The 18,624-nt window shown below is 49.9% G+C and overlaps 2 protein-coding genes across 4 annotated transcripts in view; both read left to right on the top strand.

Moving 5' to 3' along the window:
- The window catches only part of clasp2 (cytoplasmic linker associated protein 2), a 39,163-nt gene extending 29,803 nt beyond the window's left edge, over window positions 1–9,360 (top strand). Inside the window, exons 30-43 of the mRNA XM_061822696.1 lie at window positions 17–80; window positions 1,397–1,456; window positions 1,717–1,719; window positions 2,657–2,820; window positions 2,894–2,972; window positions 4,448–4,591; window positions 4,652–4,795; window positions 4,860–4,966; window positions 5,102–5,427; window positions 5,573–5,766; window positions 6,737–6,865; window positions 7,499–7,705; window positions 7,775–7,891; window positions 8,674–9,360. Coding sequence (XP_061678680.1) covers window positions 17–80; window positions 1,397–1,456; window positions 1,717–1,719; window positions 2,657–2,820; window positions 2,894–2,972; window positions 4,448–4,591; window positions 4,652–4,795; window positions 4,860–4,966; window positions 5,102–5,427; window positions 5,573–5,766; window positions 6,737–6,865; window positions 7,499–7,705; window positions 7,775–7,891; window positions 8,674–8,751 — 1,816 coding nt within the window. The 3' untranslated portion in view covers window positions 8,752–9,360. The remainder of the gene's footprint in view (window positions 1–16; window positions 81–1,396; window positions 1,457–1,716; window positions 1,720–2,656; window positions 2,821–2,893; window positions 2,973–4,447; window positions 4,592–4,651; window positions 4,796–4,859; window positions 4,967–5,101; window positions 5,428–5,572; window positions 5,767–6,736; window positions 6,866–7,498; window positions 7,706–7,774; window positions 7,892–8,673) is intronic.
- A 693-nt stretch (window positions 9,361–10,053) lies between these two features.
- ubp1 (upstream binding protein 1) lies at window positions 10,054–17,592 on the top strand. 3 transcript variants are annotated; one of them, XM_061822683.1, is made up of 16 exons: window positions 10,538–11,522; window positions 12,793–12,944; window positions 13,122–13,198; window positions 13,287–13,392; window positions 13,462–13,568; window positions 14,217–14,369; window positions 15,077–15,187; window positions 15,270–15,377; window positions 15,559–15,680; window positions 15,748–15,802; window positions 15,881–15,974; window positions 16,130–16,220; window positions 16,312–16,430; window positions 16,505–16,647; window positions 17,349–17,400; window positions 17,458–17,592. In XM_061822683.1, exons 1-16 carry the CDS (start codon window positions 11,407–11,409, stop codon window positions 17,493–17,495), a joined length of 1,644 nt encoding a protein of 547 aa, XP_061678667.1. In that variant the 5' UTR covers window positions 10,538–11,406; the 3' UTR covers window positions 17,496–17,592. The 3 variants fall into 3 exon arrangements, with proteins under 3 accessions (XP_061678649.1, XP_061678657.1, XP_061678667.1); XM_061822665.1 differs by lacking the exon at window positions 10,538–11,522 and adding an exon at window positions 10,054–10,287 and having other exon boundaries at window positions 17,349–17,557; XM_061822673.1 differs by having other exon boundaries at window positions 10,534–11,522; window positions 17,349–17,557.
- The last annotated feature ends 1,032 nt before the right edge of the window (window positions 17,593–18,624 follow it).

Raw genomic sequence — 18,624 nt, 5'->3', positions numbered from 1 at the left:
TGATTACCTTCCGCAGCCGTGTTGAATTGAAGAGGCTCTGCGAGATCTTCACCCGCATGTTTGCCGACCCGCACAGCAAGGTATGGTTTGCATGCGCGGCGTGCACGTCCCATAGGTACTCACTCGCTCGCTCGCTCGCTCGCTCGTCGTACTGGAATTGCAAAAATCCATCATTTTATTTCCCGCCAATCCTCACTGTACCGGATTCTGCCCCCCCCCCCCCCCCCAAAAAAAAAAAAAAAAAAAAAAAACGAAGACAGAGCCGTCGCAGCCGCCTCCTTCCTGTTTTTTTAATGACAAAATTCATGACAGGTGTATGAAGTGGCCACTATCCTCAAGAGGGTCATCAGCAAATTCAAACCGAAAGAGAGAGAAAGTGGAAGAGTCACAGGAAGGATGAAAAGTGGGAATTTTCGTGGATCAAACACCTGTTTGGAATTTTGCTATTGAGCGCCGTGTTAGACAGCAAAAAGTACTGAACCAGTTGTCAAATGACCCTTTCAGTACATATGATCATTACAAAAATACAAACATTTCTTATAATAATAATAAGGGGGGCTGGTTTTCTTTCTTTCTCAATAAAATTACATTTGCCGACAGGTTATTTTAAATTTTAGAAAATAATGATTACCATTTTTAACTCATTTTCTGGCCAAAGTGAATACAGGAATGGAAATGTGTGGGCTCGTTTTGAAATCTGACTCACCAATCAAAGACAAATTGATGATTAAAATAATTTAGTTGAAGCCCCAGTAATAACACGGCAACGATCGATGCTATTAGTATGCATTAGCGTTCAACTAGCGGGAGGCAACAACTTGAATCCTCTTTTTTTTTTTTTTTTTTTGAAGAAGGAAAAGAAGAAGAAGAAATGTTGAGTTTCTGCCAAACTGCAGCCGGTCACTGGCACCACCCACAATTGCCCCCAAGTCAAAGCAAAAAAGTGCCCGAATATCAGCTCGTATCTCAAAAGAAGAGTAGTGTATCATGAAAAGAAAACAACGGGAAAACTTGTATGTATGTATGTATGTATGTTTGTTTCTATGTTTTTCAACCTGTCGAATGTTGATTTGAGCGCTTGAGAGTCGAGGTGGGCGTGACCGGCCCATTCCCCCGACACGCATGCCGCGCACGTAAACGCACACAAAGGCATGGCGAATGTTCTACCGGTGTGCGCGTGACCTCACCGGACAGGCCGTCTTTGGGCGCGGTGGCTTCTTGTCCTTCCTTTCTCACCCAGAAGTTCAAAAATGTCATCGGCCTGCCATCTTTAGTTTTTTTTAACCCAACTGCACTTCGCTCCATCTAACCCGCATGGGACCGTCGTCCCTCCCTTCCCTCCCATTCTTCTTTTTTTTTTTTTTTTTGACCTTTTGATGATTTCAATGAATTTCAGCGAGACTCCGGCAGGGTGTACGGCACGGCAGAATCCGGTATAAGCTCGGCCTCCTTCAAGGTACCGCATCCCATCCCATCTACCCCATTCCCCATTGTTTTCATTTCTTTTTTTTTTTTTTTTTTTTGTGGTTCCTTCTTGCATCTCTCCCCGCGTAAAACGTCACATTTCCGGACGTTTGACTATATAAAGTGTTTGTTGTTGTTGTTGTTTTGTTTTTTTTTTTTTTTAATCTAACCAGTGTATCTTGTCTTTTTCTTCTCCTGCTGCTGCTGCTGCTGCTCCTCCTCCTCCTCCTCCTCCTCCGTGGATTTCCACAGAGAGTAAGTTTGTCGTTCAGATGAAAGGCTAACCTATCGCTAAGGCGACAACCTTTCCTCCCTGAAAGACGCAATGTTCCCCGTTGTCAGCGTATCTCTTCGGGCTGTTGTTTGACGGGAGCGAGGCCGATGGATTGTAACGCGCAATTCCTCTAAGCACAAAGAACGGATTTGTGCACGCGGTAGAGTACCCGCGGCGTTGCGGCAACAAGAGAGCTTAAAAGGCGCCGCTCGGCGGTGTGACGCCGCCCGCGACGTCCCGTGGTGGTCGTTTGATGGTGACGCGAAGCTTATCGAATGACTCGGGCACCTTGTGTCAACAAGGGAGCTCAGGCCCGCTCCGCACTGAGCGGGTTGTGTGGGGTTCGGCGGCTACATTCATAATTTTATATGCGGCTTAGGAAGTGAAGTGTTGAGAGTCTCTGTCGTCATGATGATTAGGGAGCGGTTATAAGTTCACTTACTACTTTTACAGTGTTGCATTTTTGGAGTAACGTGGGATCATTTGCAGTACACGAGGAACTGAATTAGACGACGCATTGTTGTGACTTCGCAGTTGAATTCCTCTGTTGGTGCTGCTGTTTTTGTTAACGAGTGGGGTCCAGATCTACTTTTCCTGGCTCAAGTCCCACACCTACATGAAGGAAGCCATCGGCCAGCAGTAGACACTTCATAAATGACACGTGCGCCATTTTTAATGTGTGATTTCATGTACACAACATGCGCTATGACTTGAATTTCTTGGTAGGTGCTGCTGATTTGGTTAGCAAAGGAATCCAAATGCTAATTGGGGCGAATTTACTCAAGTAATCACAGTTACTACTTGTTATAATCGGGTGAGGGTTAAAAGGAAGTGGCTGTAGTTTGGAGGAATTTGTTTTTTTTACAAGACGACAGCCTGTAACTGTTGTTTTTTTTTTTTTTGGGCGTGCGTTGTCAGGTGTTCAGCATGTTCCTGGAGACTTTGGTGGATTTCATCCTGGTCCACAAGGACGACCTCCAGGACTGGCTGTTCGTGTTGCTCACGCAGCTGCTGAAGAAGATGGGCGCCGACCTGCTGGGCTCGGTGCAAGCCAAGGTCCAGAGGGCGCTGGACGTAACTCGGTGAGCGGAGAAAGCGCGCACCCACTTTGGCGCCCGCGGCGCGTGCTCCTTTTAAGGCGTCCTGTCCCTGCAGCGAGTCCTTCCCCAACGACCTCCAGTTCACCATCCTCATGAGGTTCACCGTGGACCAAACACAGACACCCAACCTTAAGGTAACCACTGCGAGGTCCGTGTTTGTGCCAAAACAAGTGGGAAGGGGACAAAGGGCTAGCAGTAACCATGGGAACAGTTGTCGCAAGCGCTCCTTCTCGATAAAACCTCCCGAGTGAGTTCTTCCTGCTATCGCTCCTTCGCCATTACGTCCCCCGCATCCTTTGATGCTGACATGTTTGAAAATGAACGGTCGGGATAATGTACTTTCACAAGTGTGCACACCCTTTTGCAACTGCAGACGGGGGCTGCCTCCAGGATCGACCAATCGAGTGCAAAGCCGTGTTGAACGCGGAGTCAGCGCACACTTGCCACCATTTTAAATGCTTCTGAAAAAAGTCCACACGCTTGCTTTGCGGTTTTTTTTTTTTTTTTTTCATTTCGTCAAACGTTAACACTTTGTTACGGTTATTGCTCAGCTTTTACTTTGCTAGTTGCTTATAGATGATCCGGCACCAAACCAAAACCTGTCAATTGAACAAAGGTGGATTGACTTTTCATATCCACTCCACTCTAAACCAATTTCACACTACACGTGAAAGCCGATTGTTTTGGTGCCGATCCAAATGGTGCTGCTCGGTGGCATACATCCTCCTCTTGACCTGACGCCGTGCTTCTCCTCTCTCTCTCCGAAGCCTGCGCGGAGCTCTTGTCGCGGGCGAGGCGGGGGAGGGTCCGGGGTAAAATTGTTCCCCCCCAGGGCGCGGCGCCACGCCTGCTCGCTAGACGAGCAGGCCGCCGCCTGGAGACGCTCCTGCCAGGTCAGTGCGCTCCGGGGGGGAGCAACAGAATGCCGCGCTAAAGTCAGTAAGGAGGAAATTGTCGTGTTCGCGGTGCACTTAGGGAGCGTGAATTTTCTTTGGCATGTCTGTCACCCTTTTAGCAACGCATATTTGAACGCAATGAAGCAACCTGTCGACAAATATAACAATACTCACAGCCACGTATTCTTTATCGTCTGCATAGAGCAACTATGTCTATAGTTTACGGAGGAGCTGAAATGATAGCCATGTAGCATATATCTGTATTTCTATTTTATTGCCCTTGAGTGGCCAAGGCATGCACACTCAACTTTATTTGATGAGATGGAGCAGCACAGTGTCCATTGAATTGACCCATTAAAAAAACGTTTTGATTTTTTTTCTCGGGAGGCTGGAAAGGATTAAAGGCATTTACGTTCACTTATCAAATTAAACGTGTATTTCAAGGCACCGGCCTAGTTTGTCGAGGCTCCATTTTGAGGAATTTGAATTTTCTGTTGCAGACGGAGCACAGTGGCAAAGTTGACTTGCCGTAAAACTCCAAACTATCCCAACTCTACCTTTGATTTCCTTCAAAGTGATTTTGTCGGCTCATTTTTTTTTGATTTTCAGAGCAGCTGGCGACGTTGCACACGTGCAGCGGTTGAATATTTTTCCCGTCGAGGAGCGTTTCCTCCCCAGCTAAACGATTGTGTCATTGTCGCGTGCGGCGGCAGGTGAAGGTGGCCATCCTGCGCTACATCGAGACTCTGACGCTGCAGATGGAAGCTCCCGACTTCGTCAACTCCAGCGAGACTCGGCTGGCCGTCTCACGCATCATCACCTGGACCACCGACCCCAAGAGCTCGGACGTCAGAAAGGTGCGCGAAGTTTTGCGGTTCCCGCCGTGGTCACACGTGACGCCTTTTGTGTCGTCGCAGGCGGCCCAGGCGGTGCTGATCGCCCTCTTCCAGCTCAACACGCCCGAGTTTAGCATGCTGCTGGCAGCGCTGCCCAAGACCTTCCAAGACGGAGCCACTAAGCTGCTCCAGAACCACCTGAAGAACACGGGCAACGCCGCCCAGGTAACGCGCTGCACATTTCCTCGCCCGCCCGGGGGGGGGAAACTGATGTTGTTGTTTCCCCCAGGCGACGATAGGCAGCCCCCTGACAAGGCACACCCCTCGCTCTCCTGCCAGTTGGTCCAGCCCGGTGACGTCCCCCACCAACACCTCACAGAACACCCCCTCGCCATGGTAAGGGACGCAGCGGCTGGGAAACTTTCGCTGTTGCGCAAATAAAGCATTATCAAGATATCATTTGTGGGGATTTTTCTTCATCGTGCATCATAACTTCACAACTTCTGGATTGACTTCTCTTGGGGTGTACAGTGCATTCGACTACGACACGGAGAACATGAACTCTGAGGACATCTACAGCTCTCTGAAGGGCGTCACCGAGGCCATTCAGAACTTCAGCGTGCGCAGCCAAGAAGACATGAACGAGCAGCTCCAGGAGGGAGGCTGCGGCGGCGTGGACGGCCGAGCGACGGAGCCGGCGGACGGCGGACGCACGGCTCTGGACAACAAGACCTCCCTCCTCAACACGCCCCTGCTCTCCTCCAGTCCCCGGGGGGCCCGCAAGCTCTTTTCCGACTCTCCGTACAAACCCGGCCGCAAAGACGGCAGCGTGGACGACTCGGAGCGGCTCCCGGATGGTAAAGAGGACAAAAAGCGCACTCGCTTGTCCCGCTTTCAGGGTTTGTCTTGGGGGGGTGGGGGGGGGGGGCTGTCTTCGGTAGGAGTCTTGTTTGTGATGCAACCCCGCCCAGTTCCTTGACACCTCCATTTGCGCGTCGGCAGAAGGCAACCTGGACCAGTCGGAGGTGATGGGCGAACTGCTGAAGGAGCTGTCCAATCACAACGAGCGTGTGGAGGAGCGCAAGGCGGCCCTCAGCGAGCTGCTCAAGCTCATCCACGACAACACGCTGCAGGTCTGGGACGAGCACTTCAAGACCATCCTGCTGCTGCTGCTGGAGACCATGGGCGACCGAGAGGTAGCTAAGCGTCATCGTGAAATCTCGTTGGTACAATTAAAAAATAAGGAGCGTGTTCTGAGGACTGATGTTCAAATTGTTCTCCCCGGCCACTCCGCTTTCCGCTGACATCCCGAAAACACGCGTGGAAGGTGAAGCGAAATCCCCAAATTGCCCGTCGGTGTGAATGTGCGTGCGAATGGTGGCTGTTTGTTCAAATGTGCCCTGTGATGAGCCGGCAACCAGTTGAGGCTGCGCCTCTCCCGCCCAAAGATAGGTGGGATTGGTTCCGCCACTCCCGCAAACCTTGTGAGGATAAGCAGCTCAGATAACAAACATATACTGTACGAAAAGGAAAAGACATTGAACCTGCGTGCACCGCATAATAAGCCACACCCACTCTGTGTAGCATTTTATTTCCCCCGCAGACATTGGCCACGCCAATCTAGAAAGTCCGTTGTGGAATTAGAGGTTCACACTGAAAGACTTTGTACATATTTATTTTCTTACCTTGTTTCCAAACCGTGACTTTCACATGGCTGGCAGTAAAATGCCTCGAACTTAACAGAATTTTTTTTTGTTTTTATTCATCCTCCTCCTGTTCACCAAAACCACCAAAGTCGTCGTCTTCAGTATCGGACTTGAAGGGCCTCAGAACGTGTCCGTCAAACACCATTTCAGTCTCAAAGTCGCTCTCAATGTTGTTTTCATCTCGAGTTACTGCTGAACTTGTGCTGTTCTCCTCGTGTAGCAGTTTAGCTTCTCAAAATCCGCTGGTGATGGTTGAGTCTTTCACGCTAGTCCACGACGCCTTTACAATCGACTGCCAGACCTTAGAAAAGGAAGACCCTCTCGTACGGCCAATTTTTGTAAAGGATTTTAAATTAAAAATGTATATTTTGCGTTGCCGCTTGTGGCGCTGCGCACCAAAACGTAGCGCCGGCGTCTTCCCGATTCACACGACGCCGACATCTTGTTTTTCCTCACGCAGCACGTGATCCGAACGCTGGCTCTGCGGGTCCTGCGGGAAATTCTCAGCAAACAGCCTTGGCGGTTCAAGAACTATGCGGAGCTCACCATCATGAAGGCCCTGGAGGCGCACAAAGACCCCCACAAGGAGGTACGCACGCACGCACAATTTGTGGAATGAATGAATGTTTAGTGCATTATAAAGCCACATGCGAGAGACTTAAAAAAGATGCATGTGTGTAGTTTTACCCCTCGCACACAACACGTTTAAAATTATGCAAACATTTTTTACATGATTTGGAGGAAATGAAAAGACGGCACTCAAACAGTTTTAATAAGAGGCAAAGTGTGCTTGCTTCAAGTTGTATATTTGTCGCTCCCAGTTCAGATTTACTGGCGAACGTACAACCCTATAAAACAAGATAATTCAACATTGTATATTTAAACACAAAAAGCTTAATGATTATATATATATATATATATTAAATGGGAAAAGCCAGACCGGCTAATGGAAATGAACCTCTATGTTACTGGTTGTCTTTGTAGTTGCAAGAATTTCTTGCTATTACTCGGGGACCTTCTTTTCCTCTTCTTCTTGGTCGTAATTATGCTGCAAGTCTTCCCGCAGAGCTCAGTGTCGCTCGTTATGTTGTGGCACAATGTGGTACTACACTAAATGCGCGCAACTCTAAATTTGGACTCGGTTTGTATGTACCGGAGGAGCGGGGAGAGTAAAATAGAAATCGCCAATATCGTTAATAATTTGTGTTGCCGTTGGCCACAGGTGGTGCGGGCGGCCGAGGAGACGGCCGCCATGTTGGCGCTCTCCATCAGCCCGGATCAGTGCATCAAGGTGCTGTGTCCCATCATCCAGTCGGCGGACTACCCCATCAACCTGGCGGCCATCAAGATGCAAACCAAGGTCGTGGAGAGGATCCCCCGCGACGGTCTCGGCGGGCTGCTGCCCGAGATCGTGCCGGGACTCATACAGGTAACGGGGAGGCCGCCGACGTCAACAAAAATGCGGGCTAATAACGACGCGTTTGCGCGCGGTCACCAGGGTTACGACAACTCTGAGAGCAGCGTGAGGAAAGCCTGCGTCTTCTGCTTGGTGGCCATCTACGCCGTCATCGGCGAGGACCTCAAGCCGCACCTCAGTCAGCTGTCCAGCAGCAAGGTGAGACGCGACAAAGGCAAAGCGGGACCACTGATTGTCGCTTAAATGAGCCAAACGCAATTCGATAAGTCTTTTCGGATGCTCGTACAGTCCCGTGAGATCATGATTAATCAAGTAAAAGACGGCAGTCAATGAAAATCCAAATTGCGGTGATTTATGTATAAAAAGATGCCCGCTGGGTCCTATCAAGTCACCAAAAGGACTCGGAACGCGCAACACAGCTAGATTAACGTAGAAACGTATCAAAATAAAAGCAGTAAAAGTTGTAAACCGCCGGTCACAGGTCCAAAAGTAGTCTTTTGTTTACAAAGGTTAGTCTGAGCATCAACTGGGGGAAAAAAAATGATGCAAGACGATTGCAATAAAGACGGTCACACTTCCGATGACCTGAGACACAAATGACCAATCGCAGATAATCTGACCAAAAGCTATCAAATACGAGGAGTCACGCTGATAAACATCAGCTGTTCTCGTCACAGGTCCAAATAAAATTGCTTTGGTCGCAAAACGCTGGTCTCCAATCGCCAACAGAAATTGGAAGCAGGAACCTACCAAAATAAAAGCTCTATTAGCCCTAAACACGACAAAACTCGTCACAGATCTCGATTTTGTTCACCGAAAGCTCATCCACCAAAAGTCAGGCCAGGTTTATTTGTAGCCCTCAATCGCAAAAGAGTCTCAAAGGGCTTCACAGGATGCGGAAGTAGAAACCTTGCCAAAATAAAACAAGTTCCATGACATTTACAGGTGCTGCAAATATTTTTATCGTTTGTGTCTTTCAGCTGAAACTGTTGAACCTGTACATCAAGCGCGCCCAGTCGGGCTCCAGCGGGAGCGAACCGCCGTCGGACGGCCTATAGGGGAACCGGCGCCCTCTTGTGGCCCGGCGCTGAACACGCCCCCCCCCCCTCCCCCACTCATGAAGAAAATGTCCGTCCTTTCCCGGCCTCCTCATTGGCTCAAAGGATTTATGACCCACCCCCCAGCTAACTGGGATGATCTCTTGATGCTCATTTTTATGTTATGAAAATTATAATTTAGGTGACCACCACAAAAGATAATAAAAAGTCATAAGCGGTACACAAGCAGACGTGCTTGGCTATGCATGACTCAGCATTTTAATTTTATTTTGGTGTCTTTTATCGGAGAATTTTTATTTTATTTTATTTTTTTTTAACAAATGTGAAAACATTGTCCTCCCTTTTCAAAATGACGACATAGTCGATATGTATCTTATATATAAAAAAAAAAAAAAAAAAAATCCCAAAATAGTTCTCCTTGGGGGTGTGCACATTTTTCATCCACTCCCGCCCCTCCCGCCTCCCTCTCTTGACACGTGTAGATTCTTTTACAGAATCGAACCCGTCACATCAACTTTTCTTTTATACCATGTAACCTTGTAGTTTGTCCATTGCTGTCTTATTTCGACACCCCCCCCCCCCGTATTTCCAAATCCGTGCTTACAGTACAATAAAGAACATGTACAGATGCCGTCGTTTTGTTCAGTTCGACTGTGGCAGCTTAATCGCGATGTGAATTGATGACATATGAACCTTCTGGCAATGTTCATCGGTCGATTCGATCCACAAAATTTTCAAGGAAACGCCATTTTTAAAATTTGGGGAAAAAAAGAAATTTAGAAATGAAGCAAAACGGGAAAAGCCCTGCAAAAGAAGCTTGATTTATGTTTTTCCTTTTTTTTTTTTTTTTTTGGGTATTCCAAACCATCCATCCATTTGACGTGCCGCTTATCCTCACAAGTGTCGCGGAAGCGCCGGAGCCTAGCGCAGCTATCTTCAGACAGGACGCAGGGTACATCCTGACCTGATTGCCGGTCCATTATGGGGACTTCTAATCAGAATTTTTATTCTTTGTTTTTATTGATCCAACCCGTTCCACTGACCGGACAAGGTTTCATGCCAGCACCGCCGCTGCTGTTTTATGCAAAACTGAGCACATCAGGCGGTTCATGCAGTCTATATAATTTGTCATGTAACGACATGACTCGATGGAGTCTCGTTGCTTGTTGTTGGGAGTGTTCTTTTGATTCTTCTTTCTATTATGCAACGAGGCGGGTGTCCCTGCCCCCCCGGAGCCAAAATAGCATGGATGCCCTCCCCTTTACCCCCACCCCCAACCCCGCTCCACGCTCCACGCTCGCCACACTTTGCCTCGTCCAGGGTCCGCTCCGATCAATCATTGACCAGAAGGCGAGGACCAGCGGTCGCACCTGCGTGGAGCCCGTCGGCCGAGCGCTGAAATGAGCCCATGTTCGGACCGCCGTACCGGCCCGGCCTGAGCTCGCATCCGCCGCGTGAAGCGATGCTCTTCTGGCAGTCGTGCACCGAGAACTTCCGCGCGCCGCTGCAGCAGCGACACGACGGAAAACACCGACGGTATGATCACATTTGACACTCGCCTTCTTTTCCGTCTTGATTTCGTCACGTTTCATATTCGCGAGCACGATGGGTGCGTGAAAGGCAAAACGAAGGGTCCCGGCTGTGGACTTTTTTTTTTTTGCACTCACTTGAAAGAAATAATAAATTTATGATTTAAAAAAAAAAAAAAAGTCCACTCCGCTGTCAACTTTGCAAGCGTTCCCTTCGGAAAGAGGGCGGGACGTCCGTCGAAAATGACGGAAGCGCGGCCGCTTCCGATTGGCTGAGGGAGTCCGGCAGACGCACGCCGATTCGCCGGCGGGCCCCTCCGCAGCAGAGGCTGAAGCTGGCGAGGGGACGGCGGGCGGCAGCGCCTTACAGTGCGGACTCCGCAGAGCGAGCGAGCTAGCGGTGGAGTCATGTTGATGCCCGGCTGTCCGTCTCTTCGGGTTTGGGCTGAAGGACCCCGGCGGGGCGGAGGAGCGGGCTGCGAGCCGGCCTGGTGATTGGAGCGGCTACGGGGGTCGGTGCGGCCATTGGACCCCGGACATTGAGTCAAAAGCGACGAGAGAGGTTGCTGCTAGTTAGGCCCGCTAGCTATAGCGACCTCCCCCGAAATAACCGCCCTTCCTCGGGCTGCTTTTCTACTAAATTCCAGCATTTGTCCGACCGGGGAGCGTGTGCGGCGGTGACGACAAGCGCGACGAGCTCCGGGAAGAGGAAACGTCCCGATGTAAACCGGAGCTAGCCTAGCCTAGGCGCTGTTAGCATGTGAGCGTCGCCATCCTCTCCTCTCCTCTTCTCTTCCTTCTTCTTCCTCCGAGGCGCGGGCGTAATTTCGAGGGTTTCGACTCGACGGTGCGGCGGCCCCCGGGCGAGCGCTTTGTCGGGCCCCCAACCGCAGCGCTAATGTAGTCCGCCCGCCCGCCCGCCCGCCTCCCCGCGCCTTGAAAGTGGATCGCTATGGAGCTACGTTGCGTCTCGGCCGGATTCGCCTGGCTAGCCAGCTAGGCCAGGGAAAGCTTTCCTCATCTCGAGAGAGGGACCGGGCGGACGAACTCCTCTTCCCCACTCCCCGACTGAAGCGACAAGCTGGCGGCCCCCCAAGTGGAAGCTGAGGACAAGGAGCTGGAGCCCATGGCCTGGGTGCTCAAGATCGACGACGCCACCATCGAGTCGGGGCTGGTGCACGACTTCGACGCCAGCCTGTCGGGCATCGGCCAGGAGTTGGGGGCTGCAGCCTACAGCATGAGGTCAGACGCGGCCGCTGGCTCGAGCATCAGGTCCACATCGACCGGTTCCAGCTTGTGCCGCTACTAGTGCCGCATTTGCCCTATCCCGGTGCACTAGTGACACGACTAGCTAGGCCCATGTAGTAGACATCTACCGCCCACCTGGAAAGAAAATTCTGCACACTAGTGCAACGACTCTGGTGCGCTGGTGGAATGTCTCACTACTTTTGACAAACTAGTACACAATTCAAGTGTGCCATTCGAGTAACTCTACTAGACCCAACTAGTTATCATTTGTTACTTTTACACTAGAAGAATCTACTTTTTTGTGTGTGTGTGTTTCCGACAACTAGTGCACAATTGAACCTCACAAGTGCTACCAGCGATGATATTAAATTCAACTAGTACTTCGTTACTAGAACCAGGGCTAGAGCACAGATGTCAACTTGTGGGGTTTTGCTTCTCTAGTAATTTTGTATTACACCACCATTATCCTAGTGACTAGTCTGCTTACTAGTTTCTCCCCCACCACCACTCTGACATTTCTACTCTCTAGTAGCACAAGTTGGCCATACTAGTAGAGTAAGTATGTGCTACTAGTGAGGGAAAACGGTCCTTGACTTGACAGCCGTCTTCTATCACTAGTGACTGATTTTGTCAAGCACTATAAGTTAACGTCTAGAATTGACCAATGTCGCTTTCAGTATTATTATTGTCATAGTTTTGCCGCACTACGACCATAATAGTAGCCCGTAGGTAAGCAGAGCTGCAGCATGTGTTAGCGTGAGCCTCTCGTAACAATGTTGGGCCACATTGTTGATATGGGGAAGCATAAATCCATATTCGCCGATGACGTTCACACCGAAATTCTCGATCCTTGCGGCGTTTTGACCAAAGTGCGTAATTGAGGCACCCGGCAACGGTTTTCTTTATCGCGGCGCTCCCCGGTTCCTTGGGCTCGCTCCTGACGATTCCTCCCTCCTCGCCGCCCCTTCGTACCGGACGGCCGCAAATTAGCGCAGCTGCTTTGAGACTGAAATATTTGCGCGTCCGCGTCTCCTGATCAGCCGCCGCCGCGGCTGCGTTTATCTGCGAGCTCGCCGGGAGTCCGCGTCGGGGCGAGGGGACGAGCCGCTCCAAAGTCCGGTCGGTACGTTTTCGGTTGCAGGAAACGGCCGCGGTTTGGCATTGAAGTTGGGCTTCTATTTATTCCTCCATTTTTCGATAAAAGATGGCTAAACGCTCGGTGTGTTCAATCGAGTCACGTTCTCGCTGTCTTTTCGTTTTTCAGCGATGTGCTGGCCCTGCCCATCTTCAAGCAGGAGGACTCCAGCCTCCCTCCGGAGAGCGAGAGCAAGAACCCGCCGTTCCAGTACGTGCTGTGCGCCGCCACCTCGCCCGCCGTCAAGCTGCACGACGAGACGCTCACGTACCTCAACCAAGGTGTCGCCCGCCTCCGTCGGCAAACCGCGGCTCGTCCTCGGCGTCGTTTAGCTAGCGCTGAAAATTGTAGAAGGGGCGGCGGCTAAAATGTATCATTAGTTTGATTAAGAATTCATTTTGTATAAGGGGGAAAAAAAATCTTTTCTTCTCTTGAATATGTAAACGTCTGCGTCGCAGGCCAGTCTTACGAGGTGCGGCTGTTGGACAACCGCAAGCCCGGCGAGTTACCGGAACTCACCAACAAGCTGGTGAAGGTCAGGATGGGCGCGGTCGGATGGGCCAGAACGCGCGTCCCGTCCTGGCCGAGGTAACGAAGACGCACGTTTGTGTTTGTGTGGGCAGAGCACCGTGCGCGTGGTGTTTCACGACCGCCGGCTTCAGTACACGGAACACCAACAGCTGGAGGGATGGAAGTGGAATCGTCCCGGCGACCGTCTACTGGACATCGGTAACCCCGCCCGGCGGCAAAAGCGTCCCGCGGGTGTATTTGTGACTTGAGTACTTCGTTGCGTGGCAGACATCCCCATGTCGGTGGGCATCCTGGAGCCCAAGACGCACCCCTCCCAGCTCAACGCCGCAGAATTCCTGTGGGATTTGAACAAGAGAGCGTCCGTCTTCGTGCAGGTGAACCCAATTGGATATGTTTTCATTTTTCCTGATTAATTTTAGGATGAATATATTTTATGGTGTGTAATTTTAACACTTGTTAAATTCAAATGATGAATAAAATTCGCACAGTGTGTATACATTTTTTCAATTAAAAAATGTATACATTTCATGGCTTAAAATGAGCAAAAGATATTTTGTGTAGTAAAAAAAGTAATTTTTTTTCACTAAATTGCTTTATTTCTTATCAAATAGAACAGATTTAGTAGTTTTGATGATTTAGAAAGTAAAATGTTGTTGTTTTTTTTTTTCATTTTGAAAAATGAAACTTGTTTCTTTTATTTAGCTTTATTTTTTAAATTGGAAATGTAAAACTAATAATTTGATAGATTTTTTTAAATTGGTGTTTTAAGGATTCCTCAGAAATTGTTTTTTTTTTTTTTTTTTGGGGGGGGGTCAAGATATTTTGTATTCATCTGAATATTTTGGGGGTTGGTTAATTCTATAAAGTCAATAATTCCGACCCGAAATAGTGGTAGAAAATGGATGGATGGATGGAGTTATAATTCTATAATTGTTGAGTTCATTTTTTTTAGTGTTTTCCATCCATTTTCTGAAAATGTTCCACATCAATTTGAAGACGTGAACCTTTTTGACCGTCCGCAGGTCCACTGCATCAGCACGGAGTTCACGCCGCGCAAGCACGGCGGCGAGAAGGGCGTCCCCTTCCGGATCCAGATCGACACGTTTGCGCCGGGCGACGCCTGCGACTACGCCGAGCACCTGCACTCGGCGTCCTGCCAAATCAAAGTTTTCAAGGTACTCGTTGACCGGGTCCGCTCCGGGCTCCGCCGTATCCCCACAACTACGATGACCACCACTACTACTACTAATAATAATAATAATAAGAAGAAGAATAACAAATTGCTTTGATATTTGAAAAAAAAAAACAACAACTTCATTTACACTATAAATTATCAACTAATAAAATGATAATATTTGTGCTTGGAATTTGGGAGTTATGTTGTCTGAAGATTATTGAGTGAAACAAATATTTGTATTGCTCAAACATGCCTGCTACTTTTGCAGTTGGGGTTCCCAGAGGTGTTTGGCAGTTATAATAAGTCTACACACCCCTATTTGAATGTCCCCCTTTTTTTTGGGGGGGGGGGTGTCAAATATGAGCTCAAGGCTAATAACTTCGTCACTTTTCCCCCATATTGATGTGACCTTTTGCCTCTAAAGCCGTTTGAAAGGCGACTTGAACATCAGAGCTTTCTTTGGGCTTAATTAAATGAACTTTGCGGCGTCGTGTAACGTGTGAATATAACCACATCACACCAATTACAGTTAACATAAATGTTTATTTGTACATACCACAGGTCACATGAAAGGTGGAAATGTTTTGAAAGGATTTTTTTTCCTTTGGCGTTTCCACGGCAACTAGCTGACATTTGAACAGGGGTGCGTATACTTTTTCACGTTGACCGTATACTTGTAAAATAAGCGCTCGTTTGTGTTTTCAGCCAAAAGGGGCGGATCGCAAGCAGAAGACGGACCGCGAGAAGATGGAGAAGCGCAGCGCTCAGGAGAAGGAGAAGTACCGGCCGTCCTACGACACCACCATCCTGTCCGAGGTCAGTGGCCTGCGCCCCGCCCGGCTCACCCGCGGGCCGCGGCGTCCCGCCCGGCTCACCCGCCTGCGTGTGCGCCGAGCAGACCAGACTGGAGCCCGTCATCGAGGAAGCGGGCGACCACGAGCTGAAGAAGTCCAGCAAGCGGACGCTCCCGGCCGACTGCGGCGACTCCCTGGCCAAGCGAGGCAGCGTAAGTGGGGGCGGGGGGGACGGGGGACGTCCTCGACACGACGGCTGCGGATGGCGTTTTTTTTTTGCAAATATTTTTCTTTATATGGTACATTTTATGTCTAATTTGAAATACACGACTTGTGTATTTTTTTGGGTTTTGCAATTTATTTGTAATTTTTTTTCCCCCCCAATTGTTGCAGTGTTCCCCGTGGCCGGACAGCGCCTACGTGGCCCCCAACCAGGCAGCTACTCCCTCCTTCACGTCCACGCCGCTCTCCACCTACACCGCCGGCGCCGCCGCCTCCGCCTCGCTACCCGACAGGTGGGAAGTCGCCGCCGCAAACGCGGCGCTCCACGCGCGTGCCTTGACGGCTCTGTTGTTTCCCCAGCGACTCGTCCTCGCCCAATCACCACGCGGAACCCGGCGGCCACGCCGGCACGGAGGTGCGACCAGACGAACTTGCGTGCGCGTGTGTGAGTGCGTGTTGAATTTTTTTTTTTTTTTTTGCCGTGTCCTTGCAGCAGTTGAGTCCCGCCGCGTCCATTCAGGACACCCAAAAATGGCTGCTAAAAAACCGATTCAACTCGTACACGCGACTCTTCACACACTTCTCAGGTACGCCCGCCATTGCAAAAGTTGCCAACGCAGTCGCCCTTTTTCCTCCGCCCGCTTTTTCATCAAGTGTGAGAGACGTCACAAATTGATTTTTTTTTTTTTTCCTTAGCGTGCAGACGCGACTTTAACCCTCCTCGTCTTGTTTGTCTGCTCAGGTTCTGATTTGTTAAAGTTAACCCGGGACGACCTGGTCCAGATTTGCGGCCCTGCGGACGGCATCCGACTCTTCAACGCCCTCAAATCAAAGTGGGCGTCCTCTCGCCTCAATCGGAGCTTCGCGGAAGCGTCTTCGACCTTTACCATTCGTGCGTGCGTGTGTGTGTGTTTGCGTTAAAAGGTCCGTGCGTCCCCGCTTGACTTTGTACGTGTGCCAGGAGTCCCCTCAGCACAGCCCCCTGCTGGAGAGACACGGCGCCAGCGAGAATGGCGAACAGGCCGTGTCGCCCGGTTTACACGGTAGGACGCCTTCGGGGAGCGCGTCGGTCGTACGTATTTGAGGACCGCCGTTGCTATTTCGGACCCGTCGACAGTGTACCACGCGCTGTACTTGGAGGAGCTGACGGCGGCGGAGCTGATCCGCAAGATGGCCGGCGTGTGCGGCCTCCCGCTGGCCGGCGTCAACCAGGTGTACAGACAAGGACCCACCGGGATTCACATCCTGCTCAGCGACCAGGTGCCAAATCACGTAGCCCGCCTCCGCTCTTGGGTTAAGACGCGCACCTAGTGGTTAAATGCGGTACTGTTTTTTTTGCTAAACTAATATAAATTGGGCGGCACAGTGGATCAGCTGGTAAAGCGTTGGCCTCACAATTCTGAGGACCCGGGTTCGATCCCGGCCTCTCCTTTGCATGTTCTCCCCGTGCCCGGGTGGGCACTTTGGTTTCCTCCCATGTTCCAAAAACATGCCTTGATTAATGGGACCCTCTAAATTGCCCGTAGGTGTGATTGTGAGTGTGGCTGTTTGTCTCTACGTGCCCTGCGACTGGCTGGCGACCAGGTGTGCCCCGCCTCCTGCCCGTCGACAGCCGGGATAGGCTCCAGCGCTTCCCGTGACCCTTGTGAGGATAAGTGGCTAAGAAGATGGATGGATGGATGGATGGACAATATAAGTTGTATAGTGTAGACACACAAGTGGGGAAAAAAAGTCTGTTGTAAAATGATGAATTCTTTCGGAATAATTACCAAATGAAAGTCTATTATTGATACATTGTCAAACTACACGTGGGGAGAAAACTCGGGATTGGCAGTTTTCGATTTCTGTTGGCCGTCGACACGATTCAAACGGTAAATGAAATCCGTGACGACGACGTAACGCACGTTTCGCACGGCGGAGCGTGATGATTATTGACGATAACTCGCCGACGGTGTGCGCAGATGGTGTACAACTTGCCGGACGAGAGCTGCTTCGTCATCGGCACGGTCAAAGGTGAGTCTCGCGCGTCCGAACGCCGGCGGCGCTTTGAACGTCTCCCTGTCGTTGCAGACGAGCAGGGCGAGGGGCTCCATCTCATCCTGAAGTAGGCCAGAGCGCCCCCATCCGTTGTCCCGGATCCACGGGAGCAACCCCCCCCCCCCCCCCGTCTCTGCCTGCTTTTTTTTTTTTTTTTTTTCGTTTTGCCCCCCCCCCCCCCACTCTCCACCAATCGCCCCCCCCCCCCCCCGCCCCCGCTCGCCACCTCCTCCCTGCTCGATCGGATGGACGACGAATTGAAGCGGCGTGTACAAATGTTAGAATCTGACATGCGGGGGATGTGTCCACTGTTTCATATTGAAAACACGGGAAGAGGAAAGACGTGCTGACTGGAGAGAGATTTTTTTCTTTTTTCTTTTTACATTTTTTTAAAAAAAATGTATTTCACGCAAGCAGCTAGGCCAGTATCGGACGCCATTTCGCTCGCCATCTTGATCGGAAAAGCGCCAGGAGGAGGAGGAGGAGGGGGGGCGGTTTCGTCTTAATGTTTTGACCAGTTGAGCTCGGCAAACTGAATCTTTGGACGTCATTTTTTGTTCTTTTTTTTTTTTTTGTTTGTTTGTTTTTGGTCATCTGGCTGCCTGTTACTCCCCCCCCACCACCACCTTCTAGTTCCCCTCGTGCTCCTCGACGACGCTCAATTTTGCCCTAAAAAAGGACCAAAAACTCTGCGGGTGCGCACAAGCATCTCGTCCCGCGGCATCCTTCGGACGTCACGGCGGCTGCGGAATCTTGTCCTATGTTATTATTTTTTTTTTAAATGTTGTGTAAAAAAGTGAGCGATTGTGAGGTGTTTAGCTCAAAAATACCACAAATATTGGGCCACGCTGACAAGAAAACAAGTAATAAATACGATGAGAATTCAATCCGTTGCGGGAAGGGGGGGGGGTCTTTTATGTACTTTTGAGGAGGAAGATGTGGGATATTTTTGTTTTCTTTGAGGGGAAAAGAGGACCAATTTTCATTCATCCTCATTCTCAGTTTCCCCCCCAAAAAATTAATTCTCTTACAATTTTTTTTTTTGTGGAAAAAAAGTTATATCTTGGGGGGCTTTTTTTATTATTTTAATAGATAAGTACAACTGATTTGAGTCTTAGATCAAAATAGACTTTCTTGAAAGATGGATTTCCCTCCCTCATGTGCGAGTTATTATGGTGAAAACTTTTGTCCTCATCAACA

Source organism: Syngnathoides biaculeatus, chromosome 1, assembly GCF_019802595.1.
Source record: "Syngnathoides biaculeatus isolate LvHL_M chromosome 1, ASM1980259v1, whole genome shotgun sequence".
NCBI classification, from domain to species: Eukaryota; Metazoa; Chordata; class Actinopteri; order Syngnathiformes; family Syngnathidae; genus Syngnathoides; species Syngnathoides biaculeatus.
Note: the sequence above shows the minus strand (reverse complement) of the source record. Positions and strands in the feature narration are given on the sequence as shown.